We start from the raw sequence: 18,703 nt of genomic DNA on the forward strand, positions 1-18,703 counted from the left end.
ATACCTGCGTTTGTACCTCCGTCTCTGTCGTCTACTGTACCTGCTGTCTGTACTCCGTCTGTCGTCTATACCTGCTGTCTGTACCTCCGTCTGTCGTCTATACCTGCTGTCTGTACCTCCGTTGTCGTCTATACCTGCTGTTTGTACCTCCGTCTGCCGTCTATACTGTACCTCCGTCTGTCGTCTATACCTGCTGTCTGTACCTCGTCTGCCGGTCTATACCTGCTGTTTGTACCTCCGTCTTTCGTCTATACCGCTGTTTTTGTACCTCCGTCTGTCGTCTATACCTGTACCTTCGTCTGTCGTCTATAACCTGTACCTCCGTCTGTCGTCTATACCTGCTGTACTGTACCTCGCTCTCGTCGTATAACCTGCTGTCTGTACCTCCGTCTGTCGTCTATACCTGCTGTCTGTACCTCCGTCTGTCGTCTATACCTGCTGTCTGTACCTCCGTCTGCCGTCTGTACCTCCGTCTGCCGTCTATACCCGATCAGATGCTTAGTAGCTAGGTGGGTGTGTCGAGGGGTATATCGCCCTGTACCACTGTGTGCTGCTGCTTGCTAGCTATAGCGTGGGTGATTGAGCGTGAGGGTATGTCCCCTGTACCACTGTGTGCTGCTGCTTGCTAGCTATAGGTGGGTGACTGAGCGTGTGGGGTATGTCCCCTGTACCACTGTGTGCTGCTGCTTGCTAGCTATAGGTGAGGTGACTGAGGCGTGTGGGGTATCTCCCCTGTATCACTGTGTGCTGCCTGCGTTGCTAGCTTGGGGGTTGACTGAGCGTGTGGGGTATGTCCCCTGTACCACTGTGTGCTGCTGCTTGCCTAGCTATAGGTGGGTGATTGAGGCGTGAGGGGTATGTCCCTGACCACTGTGTGCTGCTGCTTGCTAGCTATAGTGAGGTGACTGAGCGTGATGGGGTAATGTCCCCTGTACCACTGTGTGCTCTGCTTGCTAGCTATAGGTGGGTGACTGAGCGTGTGGGGTATGTCCCCTGTACCACTGTGGTGCTGCTGTTGCTAGCTATAGGTGTGACTAGCGTGTGGGGTATGTCCCATGTACTGCTGTGACGCTGTTTTCTAGGCGGGTGACTAGAAGCATGCACGCATACGAATTAATACGTTGTTGTGTTTCGGCATGTAACACCTCCTTCCCCACACGCATATGAATATAGCAACTCTCCCTCCCCCCTTCCGCTACGCCAGAATCTTTTATCCTACCACTCCCAGGCAACCTCTGCCTCACTCACACACCATTTACCAACCCTCTCTCCTTCCATGCAACATGCTAGCAACCCTCTCTCCTGCCCATGCAACATCTAGCAACCTCTCTCCTCCCATGCAACACTAGCAACCCTCTCTCCTTCCATGCAACATCTAACAACCCTCTCTCCTTCCATGCAACATCTAGCAACCCTCTCTCCTCCCATGCAACATCTAGCAACCCTCTCTCCTCCAATGCAACATCTAGCAACTCTCTTCCTCACCATGCAACATCTAGCAACCCTCCTTCCTCCATGCAACATCTACAACCTCTCCTCCTTCTCATGCAACCTCTAGCAACCCTCTCTCCTCCCGCATGCAACATCTAGCAACCCTCTCTTCCTCCCATGCAACATCTAGCAACCTCTCTCCTCCCATGCAACATCTAGCAACCTCTCTCCTCGCATGATGCAATCTAGCAACCCTCTCTCCTCCCATGCAACATCTGAGCAACCCTCTCTCCTTCCATGCTAACATCTAGCAACCGTCTCTCCTTCCCATGCAACATCTTAGCAACCCTCTTCTCCTTCCATGCACACTCTACAACCTCTCTCCTCCAGCACTTAGCAATCTCTCTCCTCCCATGCAACAGTCTAGCAATCCCTCTCTCCTTCCATGCAACATCTAGCAACCCTCTCTCCTTCCATGCAACATCTAGCAACCTCTCTCCTCCCATGCAAATCTAGCAAACCCTCTCCTCCCATGCAAACATCTAGCAACCCTCTCTCCTCCCATGCAACATCTAGCATACCTCTCTCCTCCTGCCATCTAGCCCCCTCAGCTACATCTTAAGCAAACCGTCTCTCCTCCCATGCAACATCTAGCGCAACCCTCTCTCCTTCCATGCAACATCTAGCACAACCCTCTCTCTTCCCATGCAGACATCTAGAACCCTCATGCAAATCTATTTACTCCTCCTTCCTTACGCAGCATGCATCACACCTCCTCCCCATGTAACCGTCCCCCCCCGCACACCAACATCACTCAAGACCTTTCCTTCCAACCCATGCGATCCCACAGGCACTAGGGCGCGTTTAAATAAGTAACATTAGCGTAAATAAACACATTACTCACGAAAGTCATAACGTTTATCGCACTTCTGTAATTGCTAAGATAACTCTACGTACATAATGCAGCTGGCGCACAAACTAACAGAAGAGTATATTTTGTACAGCTTTTGGAATAGACGCATGCGGTGTGGTTGAGATTGTGTGTCGCAGAGGAAGATTTTGCGGTATTTACGTGGAATTGTTAGGCGATAGGAAGTACATAAACATATAGAATATGTAGCTAACTACAATTTGTGTTTCATTCGACTGCATCATTTAATTATTGAAGCGGCTACAAGTGCTCGTGCATGCAACCTCTCCCTCCCTTAGTACAGCATCTTAATCTCTCTCATCCACCCATTCGCAACCCTGCTTCCCACACACAGCATCTCAATCTCTCCTTCCAACCCATGCACCCCTGTCTCCCCGCCACACAGCCATCTCATCTCTCACCTCCAACCCATGCAAGCCCCTGTCTAGCCCCCACACAGCATCTCAACTCTCTCCATCCACCCATGCAACCCCTGGCTTCCCCACACATGCATACTCAATCTCCTCCACTCCACCCCATGCAACCCCGCCTTCCCCCACACATCATCTCAATCCTCCATCCACGCCACGCAACCCCTGCTCCCCCACACAGCATCTCAATCTTCTCCATCACCCATGCAACCCCTGCCCCCCCCCCACACACAGAGCATCTCAATCTCATCCATCCACCCATGGCAACCCCTGTCTCCCCCACAAGCCAATCTTCAATCTCTCCATCCACCCATGCAACCCCTGCCTCCCCCGACACAGCATTCATCTCTCCATCCACCCATGCAACCCCTTGCCCCCCCCGCCCACAACAGCATCTCAATTCGTCTCCATTTCCACCCATGGCAACCCTTCTCTCTCCACACAGATCTCAAACCTCTCTCAATCCAACCCATTGCCCGCCCCCCCCCCCCCATACACAGCATCTCAATCTCTCCATCCACCATGCAACGCGCCTGCCTCCCCCAACAGTCATATTCCAATCTTCTTCCATTCCACCAGTGCTACCGCCTGTCTACCCCCACACACGCATCTCAATCTCTCCATCCAACCATGCAACCCCGCCTCCCCCCACAGCAGCATTCTCATACTCTCTTACATCGCCCATTGCAACCCCTGCCTCCCCACACAGCATCTCCAATCTCTCCATCGCCTCATGCAAACCCCTTCCCCCACACAGCATCTTTCAATCTCTCCATCCCCATGCAAACCCTGCCACCCCCCGCACACAGCATCTCAATCTCTCCATCCACCCACTGCAACCCCTGTCTCCCCCACACAGCACATCTCAATCTCTCCATCCACCATGCAATCCCTCCTCGCCCTACACAGCATCCTTAATCTCTCCATCCACACCATGCAGGCCCCTGCTTCCCCACACAGCTCTGGTGACTGGTGATCTGAGGAAATCGAACCTATATCCTTGCGCGGAGTCCCGCGCTGGACTGCTGTTGCTGTTGCTGCTGCAGCCCTCTCACGCGTCGGGGAGGGCTAGGAGGCTTGGCCTAGTGATCAGCGCCGCAGCTTCTTCCCGCGGCTGCCCTGCACGTGACACTCGCTGCTATATGCCGTTAGTGCTGCTGCACCCTCACACCCAGCACCGCACCACACCGCCGCAGTGCAGCTGGATGGGTCGCAGTGTCGCACGAGTGTAGCAAGGTCTGCCGCGCTATTCGGCACAGGGATCTCGCTTGGGTCATCTCCGCGGTAATTTCCTCTCTCTCTCTCTCTCTCTCTCTCTCTCTCTCTCTCTCTCTCTCTCTCGCTTTCTCTCTCTCGCTCTCTATCTCTCTCTCTGTCTTTCTTTCTCTCTCTCGCTCTCTCTCGCTCTCTCTTTCTCCCTCTGCCTCTCTCTTACTGTCTCTCTGTGTGTCCCTGCCTCTGTCTTTTTCACTCTCTCTCTCTCTCTCACATTCCCTGCCCTCTTTTTCTCTCAGTGTTGCTCACTCACTTGCCCTAACTGTCCCTGTGTGTTTGTGTGCGTGCATGTGTGTGTGTATTTTCGTTGACTCCCCCTCTCCCACATGTGAACAGATGCAAGAACTCTTTTTTTCTTTGCATGATGACGGTATCGCAATTGTTTGTTGTTTCGACGAGCTTCTCGGGGCGTGGCTTTTGCCGCGTATTTTTGTCAGTTACTCGTGCGCGCGTGGATGCTGCGGAGACGAGTCGTGAAGCCATGTCGAGGGGAAAGTAGCGACGATGTCGCGACGCCGGTACACATGAGCATCTTTACGCATAATTGCAGGTACGTCGAGGAGCACGTGCTGAAGACCGGCGTTGCCATAGAAACACAGGGATTCACGTTCGTGACAAGCGGCAGGAAGCGAGAGTCATTGACGGTACGTTTGCCGGTGTGAAGGTCGATTATTAATATCAACCGTTCGGTGACTGAAACTTAGCGCGGCGCGAGGGCGAAATACGTTACTGTTTTGAGGGTGGAAAGGTGTGTAATCTGAAGAGCACTTTCAGCAGAAGCTGTTCTGTAAACAGATATGTGAGCTGGCATTTTTTTTGTTCGAACAGGGAAATGCAACTCTTCATCTCTATCCGCACTACAAGGGACTTGCTGAGATCCCAGGTAAGTTCTAGATATGTAATGATCTTCAGATGATGAAAGCTTTACTAAGCCTATACTGTTTCACACTCTGAAGGTTATCACTTGATTTTTGCCAATGTGCAGATACTATGAGGTGGACAAACGCAATGTTAAATAGAGGTATGTTAGAAGTAAGATCGGCAGTAGAAAAGTGGAATTCACATGCCTTCTAGGCTCCACTTGTGTATGCTGCATCACAGATATAGACACGCACAGGCACATACACACAGACACATGACTTGGACATGGACACAGGTCTCTGGTCGTAGCCGTTCCATGGGCAGGCTTTGTGAATAACAAAAGCTGCCTGTTGAAGGGCTGTTGCCATAGCGCCGTTACCAGCGCCAGTGTCGTCGATGCTGCCATTGCCGCTCTTACGTTATCGGCCGTCGTCATGGCGATGTGCACGGGGCTTGCGAGTGCTAAACCCTCAGCGTGGTGGTGTCAGCAACTGTGTGACAGATGAGCGGCAGCTGGACCCTGATTGACATGGCAGCTCGAAGAAGAAGCCATATCCGATGTGCTCACGAAAAGATCTGCATGAACGCTCGGTGCTTGGACGTCGTTGCCACGGCGACGTGCCTCGGCTGTGGTCGGTCGCGGTAACGGAAAAGGGACGGTTTTGTCAGTGCTGCCTCGCCCATCACTGGCCTAGCTACTCGTTTTGTTCGAGCTGAGAGCTGCCCAGTGAAGGGCTGTGCAGTGCGTGGCCATGCTGCATTCGCACGTCCCCACGGAACACTCCAGCTGTTCATTCCTCCAGCATTTAATCTAGATTTCAGTTCACCGTGGTCCGAGTTCTCTCCCCCCCGGCCTGTTACCGCGATGAGTCGTAAATGTGAATGCTTGCATAACGGGATGGATTCACAGCGAGCATGTCATGTCGATGGACATCTTTGTTAACACGCTGTTGCTGCGGCCAGTGTTGAGTACTAGTTAACGTTGGCTGTAGCTGTGTATTGGTTGAAGATTTCTGCAAACTTACTATTCCTGCGGTGTTACCTGACTAGAGTATTGGGTGTAAGTGCGTGTCGTTTCTCATCTCTGCAAATTTGATGTTCCTACGTTGTCGCGTAAATTTCTAGTTAATGTTGGGCGTAACTACACTTCTCTGCTGACGTTTCGTCTGCGTGGGGGTCTTGCGTAAACGACTAGTTAACCATAGGCATAACTACACATCTCTGCAGACGTGTAGTTCACGAGGAGCTCACATTAACATTTTATGTAACTGTGCATTAGTTCAGCATCACTGCGGACATGTCCTCGGTTAGGGGCTCGTGTAGATGACTAGTTAATGTCGGGCATAACTACATATCTATGCAAAAGGCTGTTCATCAGGGGCTTGCATGGCCGTGTAGTTAACATTTAGGCGTAACAGTGCATATCTGTGCGGACGTGGTATTTATCAGGGGCTCGTGTGACTGTGTATATAACGTTTAGGCGCAACAGTGCATATCTGTGCGGACGTGTTCTCGATGAGGGGATGGTGTGACCGTGTAGTTAACGTTGAGGCTCCTCACGTTGCAGGAGTGCTGGACTATGCGACGACGGAGATTTCGACATCGAAGCAGAAGAAGTTCAGCCTGGTGATGTTTGTCGACACTCCGGGGCTCGTCGATGGAGACATGAGCTACCCGTTCGACGTCAACGAAGCCATCCTGTGGCTGGGTTAGTAGTGAGACAGAGGCACGGGCCGTCTCTATGCGATGTATAGATCCTACACACTACTGCGCATGGGTTCGATGAGTTAGTCGCACGATGCAACTGAGATATAACTTTAGTAATGAAACATTGGTGGTTCGGTCAGGAGCACGTGAATAGAGGTTCCATCACGTCTACATGTTGATGGCAGCGATAGTGGCCAATAATATAGTGGCAAATGAATGGATAAATTTATTCCATCGACACAGAAACGATGCGCCCATTTGTACGCGAGGTGACTGGTAACGCTGATGCTTTGACCTCCTTGCAGGCAACATGGCCGACCTAATATTCGTGTTCTTCGACCCGATTGGTCAGGCTTTGTGCAAGAGGACGCTTGATCTAGTGGAGGCTCTCAACGCGACGCACAGCGACAAAATCCGATTCTACCTGAGCAAGGCGGACGAGGCGGGACACGAGTCGGATAGACAGGTACGAGCCCACGGTCCTCACCCGGGTCTCACCTCGCGAGGTCATTAATGCTTGGCAGCGTCCGTACCGCAGCGTAAAATCGTGGGTTTGTGGTAGAGCATACAAGGCGTCGCCAGCGTGAGATGTTGGCTACAGTCAGGAATTGACGGCGTGCGATTTTTACGTGTTTTCCAGCGAGTTCTGATGCAAATTGTGCAGGAGCTGTGCAAGCGACCGGGGCTCAACAAGTGTGGATTTGACATGCCTACCATCTACATACCATCAAAGAATCAAAAGGTGAGCTAGTGCATGCTGTGCATGTAATCAATTACATGTGAAACGAATCCGATAATTAAATTATATGAATTAAAAAACTTGTTCGGTTCTTAAGTTTCCTTTAAGGAAGGGTTATCAAGGCTACATAAATTATAACAAAGCCTTTGATGTAGGACAATGAGCGATACACTCATTATGGAAAAGGTACGGGAGCAAACCACTTAGGGCAGCCATGGCAGTTTATTGCCGTGGTCCTAACCCAATTTTCAGAGGCAATGGGGCAACTAGGAAGGCATCGCAGGAAGGAACTCTTTCTGTTGGTGCAGTGTTGGAATTCAAGTGGCGTATCTAGCTATTAACACGCGTATGCGCTCTCCGCAGACGAGCAGGTGTGTGAATCAGATCGAGGACGTCTGTAAGGAGGTGGAGAAGACGATCAACCAGACGATACAGAACACGCTGAACAGCCTCGAGCGTGACTGCGAGCTGATCACGACCACCGTCGCCGAGAAGCTGCAGATAGATGCGTGAGTGTTACACATTGCTCCCTCCCTCCCTCCCATGTTGACTGCGAGCTGATCACGACCACCGTCGCCGAGAAGCTGCAGATAGATGCGTGAGTGTTACACATTGCTCCCTCCCTCCCTCCCATGTTGACTGCGAGCTGATCACGACCACCGTCGCCGAGAAGCTGCAGATAGATGCGTGAGTGTTACACGTTGCTCCCTCCTTCCTTCCTCCCTCCTCCATGTTTATTGCTCACTGCACATTGCTCCCTGCACCCTGCATACATATATATATATATATATATATATATAATAGTCTCTATATATAATATATATAGAGTCTCTATATATATATAATCTCTATAATATATATATATATATATATATATATATATATATATATATATATTATATATAGAGAGAGAAGAGAGAGAGGAGAGAGAGAGAGGAGAGAGAGAGAGAGATGAGAGAGAGAGAGTCAGAGAGAGATAGAGAGCGAGAGAGAGAGAGAGAAAGAGAGAGAGAGAGAGAGAAAAAGAGATCTCTTTTAGTCTGTATGTTTTTTTATTTTAACCACGATTTCATTTTATAAAGCGACGCACATTACGCCAACCTGCGAACGAGGAGTAAAGGCTGTCTGTATACTTTCCTCGGCCTGCTCATTCCGATGCTCATCCTTATCAACTTCCTAGTCAGCACAGTGCCGCGAGCCACTCTCTATTCGACCTTTGGCAAGGACTACACGGAGATCCTCATGGTGTACTTGGTGAGGGCTTAAGCGTCGTGCAGTTTTATAGAGCTTGAGCGTGGGCATAGCGTCCATGCTTGACTAGACTCGAACGATGGACCTTCGCTCACATATTCATTTGGCGCGTGTATCGATCATTCGCGGCAATGTAATGCAACTTGATTGGTTCATTAATCTAAAATGACAAATGTAAGAGATAGAGACACAAACAAAATGGGCTGTGCAAAGTCATTCAGCTGCGTGCGGCGACGTGATGTTGGGTAAAGTCGATCCTGTGTGTATGCTCGTCTGACGGAGATAGTTTGTGTTGACAGGGTCCCACGCTGCAGTTGTGGGATGCCATTCCGCAGGACTACAATCTGCAGGTGATCGGAGGTTTACTTATCTTCTCCCTCGTGCTGGTGCTTCTAGCTAAACTCACTACCAGGTATAGCAGCAAATCTGTTTCTTCACGCTAAAATCACTAAGTACTATAACAACATACGGTATAATAGTAGAGTAATGCAGTAAGCATTAGCGTTGTTGGTAAACTCCATTGCATGGATATGTATCGTAGATATAATACTCTGTGTCATTGTGATAGGTGTGTGAATCATGGTAGGTTTACACATAAGTTGTTGTCCACAGGCTTCAACCCACGCTGAGTAAGAAGGAGAAGCGAGTGCTACCAGAGACGCGTGACTACATCGAAAATCACGTGAAAGCTCTGAAGGTATGAACCGCGTGTGGCTGAGTGAGACCCGGTGCTGCCACCTGGTGCGACAAACTGAAGCAACGAACAATTCTGCAACCACGCTTCAATACTTTACATCAATAAATCCATAACAATCATTATAATCATATAATAGATCTATTATTATAATATAATACCGTGTATAACATCAGGAGTCTATCAATATATATTGATATATTGATAGACTTCTGATAATATTATATGATATCCACCGATAATATTTTAATACGACAAAATCGTGAGTGAATAATATAATGACCTTGTGCATACTTAAGCGGGTCTGGAATAGTAGCTTGTGAAACGCTAATGACTGTGTTCACTGCTTTACAGAAGCAACTGTACGAGGAATACCTACAGCAGAGTATTAGTGCCTACGACCTGTAAACCTAGCGGGAAGCTGCAGAGAAGATTGCCACGACCCGAACCTACATGATCTCAACAGACTGCGGGAGTTTTGGTTTCAGGCCTGTGGGAGGGGGAGAGAGATAGAAAGATAGAAAGGAAGAGAGTGGTTGTGAGAGAGAGAGAGAGAAAGAGAGAGAAAGAGAGAGGGACGTGTGGCTGGAAGGGGAAGGAAGAGAGAGAGGGGGGAGTGAGGGAGAGAGAGGGACTGAGAGATATTGTGTTAGTGGACAGGAATGATAGATGGAAAGCTAAGTGTGAGGACGCCATGATGTTCCTGTGCAATCTCTTATGTCTATGCAGGCTGCAATGCCGTCAAGTGCGCACACATTGAATTTACATTTGCATGCTCTGACCCGTCCTTACTAACATGTTATTTAAAGTAATAAACTTGACATTTTCGGCGGTAATAAATTTGTTCCGCCTCTACTCGCGATCTCGAGATGATGCATGCGTGACTCCTTGTGTGATCATGGTGTAGGTGACTTCTATATTTCCACTGTTTGTATGATAACATATGTATCCCCTGTTTGGGTCACCCCTGCACGTCTATGCCTGCAAAGCAACAAAAAATTGCGTATGGGTTGTTAAACGTTAAGGTAATAACAATGTAATTGTTTTAGGTTGTGTACTAACACACTGTTTCTTCCTTAAGGTCAGTGTTTGTACGTCAGTAAAAATATTCATTATGTATTGTTTTAGTTAAAAGGGTTTCCGACATCTTGGGAAACTTTATTATGAATTAACAGCAATGGCTTAAGTATAAGGATCTCATGTTGTGAGCTAAACTGAGCAACTCGAGTAATTTACTTAACCGACTGTGTGATACATGGCTAGCTCAGAGGTTGCCAAAAGAGGGTTGAAATATGGACACAGACATGACATTTTATTATGTCCTGCAAATGCAATCTGGTTTCAGGAGAAATATCTGAGTTGCTTGAGGGAATCCGAATGGTGAAAGAATTTATTTACTGGAATAAAAACGAAACATTTTTATACACTTGACAAGCACTTTATTCATCTTAATTCATCTGATTGTTTCGTACAGAAATGTAGCATGAAAGCAACATTTGGTACATAATGTATTATTATATTTATCATTTTCAGAGAATATGTGAAAACGGTTGTTTACAATCACAAATCTTCCCGATACGAATATTTACAACTCGAATATCATTAAACAATCTTCACGATCTTGCCTGACATTTCACTAATGACACCTGTCACTAGATTGATAATGCAGACATTCGTTAATAGTGTCAGTGAATAAATAGCTGAGGCAGAAATCATTCATGCAGAGATGCGGCGTCCCCGATACATTAAACGACTGCATTAATTCACTGCGGTTTATAGGCAATTTATATTGGTCTGTGTGATTCTCACGCGTCCGTCGGTTTTCGAGAAACGACCATCAATCCATATGAACTCGGTGTACCTCCCTCTGACCACTGCACTCTGACCACTGACCACTACACTCTGACCACTGCACACTGACCACTGCACAGTGACCAATACACACTGACCAATGCACTCTGACCACTGCACTCTGACCACTGCACAATGACCACTGCACACTGACCACTGCACTCTGACCACTGTAAACTGACCACAGCACACTGACCAATGCACACTGACCACTGCACTCTGACCACTGCACACTGACCACTGCACACTGACCACTGCACACTGACCACTGCACACTGACCACACAGCATCAGCACCGATTACATCAGCTACCTGCTGCCTCAATTAGATAGTCGACTCGAAATTACCGGGCGTAAAAATATTACATGATGTGGTCACACTCGCGTAGAGAAGCTTGACTCCGTTGAGCAATCCGTTACTTTTTCACACTGAGCACGACTATTATGGTGATGATGACGCCGACAATGCTAAGGATCACAACAAGGCAGCACAGCTTCTTGCGATAGCTCTTCTGTAAAAAGAAAGCAAGCGTTGGTCAGCATTTAACCACCAATCACATCATCGCTCAGCAAAGATAGTGGTGCTGGTTATGTTGCGCTAGCGCGTTCATAAAAGCGGGGTTGAACGAAACTTCGATTCTTATAGCGACACCTACCAGCGAGTGTAGATTGAATTTCCTCCCACCCGCAACGATTCGTCAGCGATTCCCTGCCACTCGATCTTCCAGGAATGTTTGCATAACCTTCAAGTAACCTTCGCATGGGAAACATTGACGAACACTGCCAGAATCGACAGCATTCTGGCTCACTGCTGACATGGGCAGCACAACTGACCTACCTGACCTGACCTGACCTGACCTGACCTGACCTGACCTGACCTACCTGATACTTGCTGGCCCGCTGCAACTGTGTGGCGCCCTCTTCCACCTCAGTCGCCGCTTTTTCCACGTTTGCTTCGATCGTATCTGCAGTTAATCAGCATTCCAGTTGGGGATCAACAATGAGTATGGAGTGGTGAATTGGGGCGGTGCAAGGAGGCCGGGAGGTGTAGAAGGGTAGGGGTGTTAAAATACATTTTGCTGATAAGTCTGAGGGAGGAGGCATCGTTTCACTTTTTATGAAAACCAGTGATCGAAAAGAATACCACGCTCTCGAGACGGGTTACTACTTTATGTTCTAGCGTTACTACTTGATACACTACAGCAGCGAACGGCATGGCATAGCAGGCTACTCACCCACAACTTCGCCCTGCTCATGTACGAGAGAGGCAAGCTCGCGGAATATCTCATTTACATCCAAGATGTCTGCCTGAAACAGAAGATCACTCCTTATAATCACAGGCAAACAGTTTACCCGATTACGAACTGCCATCAGGTGTCACTACTTATTCCACAAGCGATGTTTCATGTTATATTATGCTAACATATATAAATGCATTATTTCTTTCATGTTATGCGTGCGACAACTATATATTAGTGGCTCATCAGGCACATAACCTAAATAGTAAATGCAACCACCTGCACCAACAGCACAATCATTGTAATCGTCAAATGTTTAGAACCACCAGGATTTTTTTTTAAATTAAATTAAATGTTTGTAATTGTATCATAGATAGCGACAGTAATAGTGTGTCTAGAGGCATTAGTCTCAATAGCAGAATTGGACAGCTCCTGTACGACCATTGACCATTACCATCAATTACTGCCACCTGGTGACAAGCTTAAGCAATTTCAATCAACTTGACCAATATAGCTAGATCAGCTGTTGAAACTGTTGCTAACAGCTTAATTACACGTTAAAATTACTCTTATAACTGATTATACAATTCATGCTGGGTTTACCTCAATCTGTCGAATTCTCTCGTCCCTCTCCTCATATAAGGCGATCTCAAAGTCCACGTGTTCTTTCTGTATCTGTAACTGTTGCCTGTGATGACAAACAACTAACATCGACAACAAGCCATACATTAACTGTACTCTAATGGAGTAAAATTAGGTATATTACTACTGCTTTGATGAACAGAATCTCTGCGGAAAAGCTCCCCGTACTGATTAACTTCATCACGTACCACCACCACGTATTTAAAGGTGGTCGTCGTTAAGCAATCATATTCCCATGCTTCAGTTAGCCGTGCAACAATTCAACGCGTTTGCTCATGCGCACCTTCTCCGCTGATCCTCCACTAGTCGTGCAGTCTCCTCCTCGTCATCTGCCCCCCAGCCAATCAGCTGCTCTTCGCTGGCAGGGGGCGCTAGTAACGGTCGCTTCGTTGGCATTGTTTCTCTCATCTTTTCGGCAGTTTTCTACAAGATTTAGTAACAAGACTTGCATACAATTCTGCACGAGTAAGACTAATGTGCACTCAGAATTACACATTCATACATTTATCATAAACATAAAACCAAAAAACTAAATGATAGTCTAGCATACATATTTAATTATCATTATAATAAACGTGGTTTTTATAGGTAATATTTTACTAGGCATTCCACATAGGGTAAAATATACTTTATATTCAGCTGGTTATAGTGAATATAAAAGTTGCATGAACATACCTTCTGTATAAGGCTATAGCGCTTAATCGTGTCCTTCAACTCATTCCTAAGCCTTTCGACTTGCAATCGCTTTGACTAAAGACATACACAAGTATTAGACAATGACAAAGAAGTGACATAAATGTATCTCCCGCAAGAAGTGGCAGATTGTAACGGAGAAACAAGTGAGCGTTTATGATGGATAGATTGTAGAAGCGGAAACGCACCTTGTCACTCTGCCTAGCCACCATGGCAAGGTTCTTAAGAAGTTCGTGACATTGTGTGATGATGGCATTTGTTGTCTGTTGGGTTCCATGGCTGCAAAGATGCCACAAAAACACAAGTCGTGACCCCACACACATCTCTCATCATTTGTGAACACCACCCTACTAATTACTCTACATCACATAAGAACACACTCTGTAACCTATGAACCATGATTGTCGTAATAGTTTCAATAGCGATCAGTGTTGAATGTCGAGTGATGAAAGAACATCACGGTATCGAGTCACCGCACGTCGCACGCACTCACATCTTTTGTCGGAGCCTGAGGCTGTCTTGGCTGGTACCGACCTGCTTCAGAGCTCGCTCCAGCCCCGACGCGTTGTTACTGATCGTGAAGATGTGCGTGCTAACCTCGTCACATCTCTGGCTAAACTGTCGGCTGTCCACTGGTCGAAAATAGAAGCATGCTCACATTAACGCTGTCGGTTCCTCCAAATACCTATGTGAGCATTTTATACGCACAAAGCAATGTCATATGGAGCCAGCTTTATATGGTTTCACATTCACCCTGTTCACTGCTGCTTGCCTTTTTTTTAAATAACTTTGATGTACCCAATTTTTTACCTGCGCTCGTGCATACTGTTCGTGCATATTGTTCATACATATACAACCAAACTAACTAGTTAAAAATGATACTACGTGTCAAACAAACATTAAACTAGAAAATGAATTTTGCAAATAAGCTGTCTGACAGACACTATCTACATCTTACCAGCAGCCACCACGTTAGGGTCATCATAATATGGCCGAATGCTGCCATAATTATCTTGATCCCTATGCAGAGCCATTTCTCTGACAGATGACGTCGCAACTACGATGGCTCTTGTTGCTTTTGTGTTTTAACAGTTATGGATTCCAGATCACAGATGTGAGTTCCAGTCACATTTTAAATGATGACGAAACTTTGAGTACTAAAAAAGAAGATAGGTACCTAGATATCTTGCCAATGGGTCAATGGGCTATCTAAAGCAACATTTAGATTAATTCCAAAAAAGTTAGAATCTCAACATGAATCCCACATAGAAAGAGTAACTAGGGCTTAGCAGGAGAGACTGAAGTTCAACTTCAAGTTAGCTTATCCCTTGCCCTACTATATACAACAGGGCATACTGCTACAACACAACCTTGTAGCATCAGGCACCGTGCTATATATATATATATATATATCTGCCTGTGTGTGTGTGTGTGTTCGCGCGCGCGCGTGCGTGCATGCGTGCGTGCGTGTGTGTGAAATTTAGATGAATACATGTCTTAGCTATAATCTAGTCTGTGAATTTTCAGTTTGTTGAAGCACGATTAGTCTAATTAATTACTAAATATATGCGAGCGGTATCGCGCATAGGCGCCGATTGCATGCAGCCGTCTATACGGACGGCTATGGGCAATATGAAAGGGTATTATTTATAACTATCATACCTCGCGAACGAGTTGTTACATTTCTAGAAATCTAGATGAATATAAACACATGTCTTAGCTATAATCTAGTCTGTGAATTTTCAGTTTGTTGAAGCATGATTAGTCTAATTAATTACTAAATATATGCGAGCGGTATCGCGCATAGGCGCCGATTGCATGCAGCCATCTATACGGACGGCTATGGGCGATATGAAAGGGTATTATTTATAACTATCATACCTCGTGAACGAGTTGTTACATTTCTAGAAATCTAGATGAATATAAACACATGTCTTAGCTATAATCTCTGTGAATTTTCAGTTTGTTGAAGCACGATTAGTCTAATTAATTACCAAATATATGCGAACGGTATCGCGCATGCATATTGACACCTATTGCGTGCAGCCGGCTGCTAACCGCTTGTGGTGGCGGCGGCGCTAGTAATGTCCCTTTTCCTATCCCATGATGCATTGCTGTTCCGATTGGCGATAAGGCTCAAACTCCACAACAGATGGCGCTCTCGCTCTGGCTCAATTCACCACTGCCACAAGTAGATTTTCCGTTACAATTTGTAACACTTTTTACCACAAGTTTTACAGCGGCCAGGTTACTCGTATCCTATGTAATGAGATTTGTACTAATAAAAGTTGCAAAGATATTAAAAATCCGACCATTATTTTATGAGAAATTTGATAAAATAGTGATACGAAATAGTGCGCGTATTGTGCGCCCATTTACTACTTTCAAATCATTACGCTGTTTACTAAACTAAGTTCACGTGTTTATTTAATATTTATCATGAATTTTTCGAATGCTTGCCAATATACCTAATTCTCGAACATTGTCTTTGATACATTTTTGCGTATTCAGCTTAAAACATCTAAATTTGTCCACCAACAAACATGCAAATCATAGAAATTTCGAATGTTTTGTTCGGCGGCGACTTTGCGGCCGTTGGATTGCCATTTGCTGGATTTCCCCGGAGCTCCACCCACTTGAAAAATAGTACCAGCCTTGTGGCAGTGGTATCCTGAGTTAACAGGCCCTTGAGTGAAGCAGTTCGCTCTTATACTCTTCTTGAAACTTGAGCCTCCAAGGGCCTGTCCTGAGTTGTACGAAGGGGCGCTGCATGCAGTTTGGATAAGGCTTAGTTATAGTTATACTTATAGTTATACTTATAGAAGTTATAGTTTCATACATCTACAACTACAGTCTACAACTTACAACTTACGCTCATAGGGTCTATGTCCCCCAGGGTACTGCCGGATCGTACCCTGGGTACGGTTCGGTATACCGGAACATAACCTGGTAACTAGCTCTAGTACTATAGCCCGCGGATAGCTGTAGCAGCCTGCGGCAGCTATCCGCGGGCTATAGTACTAGAGCTACCTGGTAACTATCTGATATGGTTAGGGTTAGGGTTAGGGTTAGGGTTAGGGAGTAGGCGTAGGCAACTCCCTAGACTCGTTAGTGGAGTAGGCGACGTACGGTCCGGCATATTAGATAGTACCAGAAGAGCATATAAATCACGTTGATTGATATGCTCTGGTACCAGAGTACGCCCGTTCCGGTATACCGGACCGTACCCAGGGTACCGATCCGGCAGTACCCTGGGTGACATAGACCCTCTCAGCACAACTTACAACTTACAAACACAAGTAGGCCTACAACTTCAAGACTCAAGATAGTCCGCAAATGCAGACGTTATATTTTTATAACTCCGCTTTGCTAATCTGAGGGTGCGGGTTTATCAGGTATGGCAAACCCATTAGGCATTACTGGGGTCTGCGTCGGATCGGACTAGACTCAAGAGACTGAGTGACTCACTGAGTTACAACTACAACTCAGTACAAGTTCAACTAGGGGGCCTACAACCACTGGCAGCAAGATCAAGCCCGCACGTACAGCACACACGCGCGCCATTGACTATATATATACAACAATATATACCGGTATACAACTAGGCCTATGCATATGTCACTAGACGCTTTCAATGTTATAAGTAGAAAGTATTCGCCATATATGTGCAGGTACAGTAACGTAGTCGCTATTTCACAAATATTTTAAATAGGCATCTGGTTAAATATTGCAGAAAACTCACGGAAATACGATAAATCTGTGCATAAATCTTGTTGTGGAAGTATATCATAAACTAGACTGGTACCCCGTCCCACTCCTCGGCTTAGTTACTCGATGGGTAACCCATCCATCGAGTAACTAAGCCGAGAGGTGGGACCGGGCTGAGACCGGGTACCAGTCTAATCATAAACATGTGCGCTTTTGTTTTCAAATGTGGCCTCAGCGCCACTGAGCGGATTAGTTCCGCCGGGTCCCACGCGATTCGTGCTTTTCCTTATTTTCCTGTACATTTTTATAAACACGCTTTGTATTAATCTTTAATTTTACAATCCACTTAATTTAATTAGTATAGTTTTTAAAAATAGTAATTAAAATTTTCAGGTAACTTTTTTAGTTACGAAAACGATAATGATGATGAACTAATACACATCTCCTATGTAGATTAGTCTAATTAATTACTAAATATATGCGAGCGGTATCGCGCATAGGCGCCGATTGCATGCAGCCATCTATACGGACGGCTATGGGCGATATGAAAGGGTATTATTTATAACTATCATACCTCGCGAACGAGTTGTTACATTTCTAGAAATCTAGATGAATATAAACACATGTCTTAGCTATAATCTAGTCTGTGAATTTTCAGTTTGTTGAAGCATGATTAGTCTAATTAATTACCAAATATATGCGAACGGTATCGCGCATAGGCGCCTATTTAGTGCAGCCAGCTATACGCACGGCTATGGGCGATAGGAAAGGGTACCAACTATTATATCTCGCGAACGAGTTGAGTTACATTTCTAGAAATCTAGATGAATATAAACACATGTCTTAGCTATAATCTCTGTGAATTTTCAGTTTGTTTAAGCACGATTAGTCTAATTAATTACCAAATATATGCGAACGGTATCGCGCATGCATATTGACGCCTATTGCGTGCAGCGGGCTGCTAACCGCTCGTGGCGGCGGCGCTAGTAATGTCCCTTTTCCTATCCCATGACGCATTGCTGTTCTGATTGGCGATAAGGCTCAAACTCCACGACAGATGGCGCTCTCGCTCTGGCTCAATTCACCACTGCCACAATTAGATTTTCCGTTACAATTTGTAACACTTTTTACCACAAGTTTTACAGCGGCCAGGTTACTCGTATCCTATGTAATGAGATTTGTACTAATAAAAGTTGCAAAGATATTAAAAATCCGACCATTATTTTATGAGAAATTTGATAAAATAGTGATACGAAATAGTGCGCGTATTGTG

The 18,703-nt window shown here is 46.1% G+C and overlaps 2 protein-coding genes across 3 annotated transcripts in view; one reads left to right on the forward strand and one right to left on the reverse strand.

Annotated features, from left to right (window-relative positions):
• Window positions 1-10,730, forward strand: part of LOC106810952 — a 40,446-nt gene extending 29,716 nt beyond the window's left edge. Inside the window, exons 3-12 of the mRNA XM_014814435.1 lie at window positions 4,598-4,691; window positions 4,876-4,930; window positions 6,476-6,616; window positions 6,921-7,081; window positions 7,256-7,357; window positions 7,718-7,863; window positions 8,437-8,608; window positions 8,905-9,017; window positions 9,218-9,302; window positions 9,654-10,730. Of these exons, the coding sequence (XP_014669921.1) occupies window positions 4,598-4,691; window positions 4,876-4,930; window positions 6,476-6,616; window positions 6,921-7,081; window positions 7,256-7,357; window positions 7,718-7,863; window positions 8,437-8,608; window positions 8,905-9,017; window positions 9,218-9,302; window positions 9,654-9,707 (1,123 nt within the window). The 3' untranslated portion in view covers window positions 9,708-10,730. The remainder of the gene's footprint in view (window positions 1-4,597; window positions 4,692-4,875; window positions 4,931-6,475; window positions 6,617-6,920; window positions 7,082-7,255; window positions 7,358-7,717; window positions 7,864-8,436; window positions 8,609-8,904; window positions 9,018-9,217; window positions 9,303-9,653) is intronic.
• LOC106810954 (syntaxin-12-like) lies at window positions 10,427-17,564 on the reverse strand. 2 transcript variants are annotated; one of them, XM_014814442.1, is made up of 11 exons: window positions 17,465-17,564; window positions 14,681-14,879; window positions 14,216-14,354; window positions 13,911-14,001; window positions 13,705-13,779; window positions 13,313-13,452; window positions 12,991-13,075; window positions 12,385-12,457; window positions 12,032-12,114; window positions 11,361-11,661; window positions 10,427-11,199 (listed from the first exon to the last, which is right to left on the reverse strand). In XM_014814442.1, the coding sequence occupies exons 2-10, from the start codon at window positions 14,754-14,756 to the stop codon at window positions 11,566-11,568; spliced, it is 858 nt and encodes a 285-aa protein (XP_014669928.1). In that variant the 5' UTR covers window positions 14,757-14,879; window positions 17,465-17,564; the 3' UTR covers window positions 10,427-11,199; window positions 11,361-11,565. The 2 variants fall into 2 exon arrangements, with proteins under 2 accessions (XP_014669928.1, XP_014669929.1); XM_014814443.1 differs by lacking the exon at window positions 17,465-17,564 and adding an exon at window positions 17,014-17,155.
• Window positions 17,565-18,703: the final 1,139 nt, after the last annotated feature.

This window comes from Priapulus caudatus, unplaced genomic scaffold (genome assembly GCF_000485595.1).
Source record: "Priapulus caudatus unplaced genomic scaffold, Priapulus_caudatus-5.0.1 Scaffold489, whole genome shotgun sequence".
Taxonomy (NCBI): domain Eukaryota; kingdom Metazoa; phylum Priapulida; class Priapulimorpha; order Priapulimorphida; family Priapulidae; genus Priapulus; species Priapulus caudatus.

Excerpts from the sequence above, each read along its gene's own strand:
- LOC106810954 (XM_014814442.1), bottom strand. The coding sequence starts at position 14,756 with ATGGCTCTGCATAGGGATCAAGATAATTATGGCAGCATTCGGCCATAT. Across the intron at positions 13,780-13,910 it reads TGGCTAGGCAGAGTGACAAG|TCAAAGCGATTGCAAGTCGA; the intron begins GTGCGTTTCCGC and ends GTATGTCTTTAG. Across the intron at positions 12,458-12,990 it reads AGAGAATTCGACAGATTGAG|GCAGACATCTTGGATGTAAA; the intron begins GTAAACCCAGCA and ends CTTCTGTTTCAG.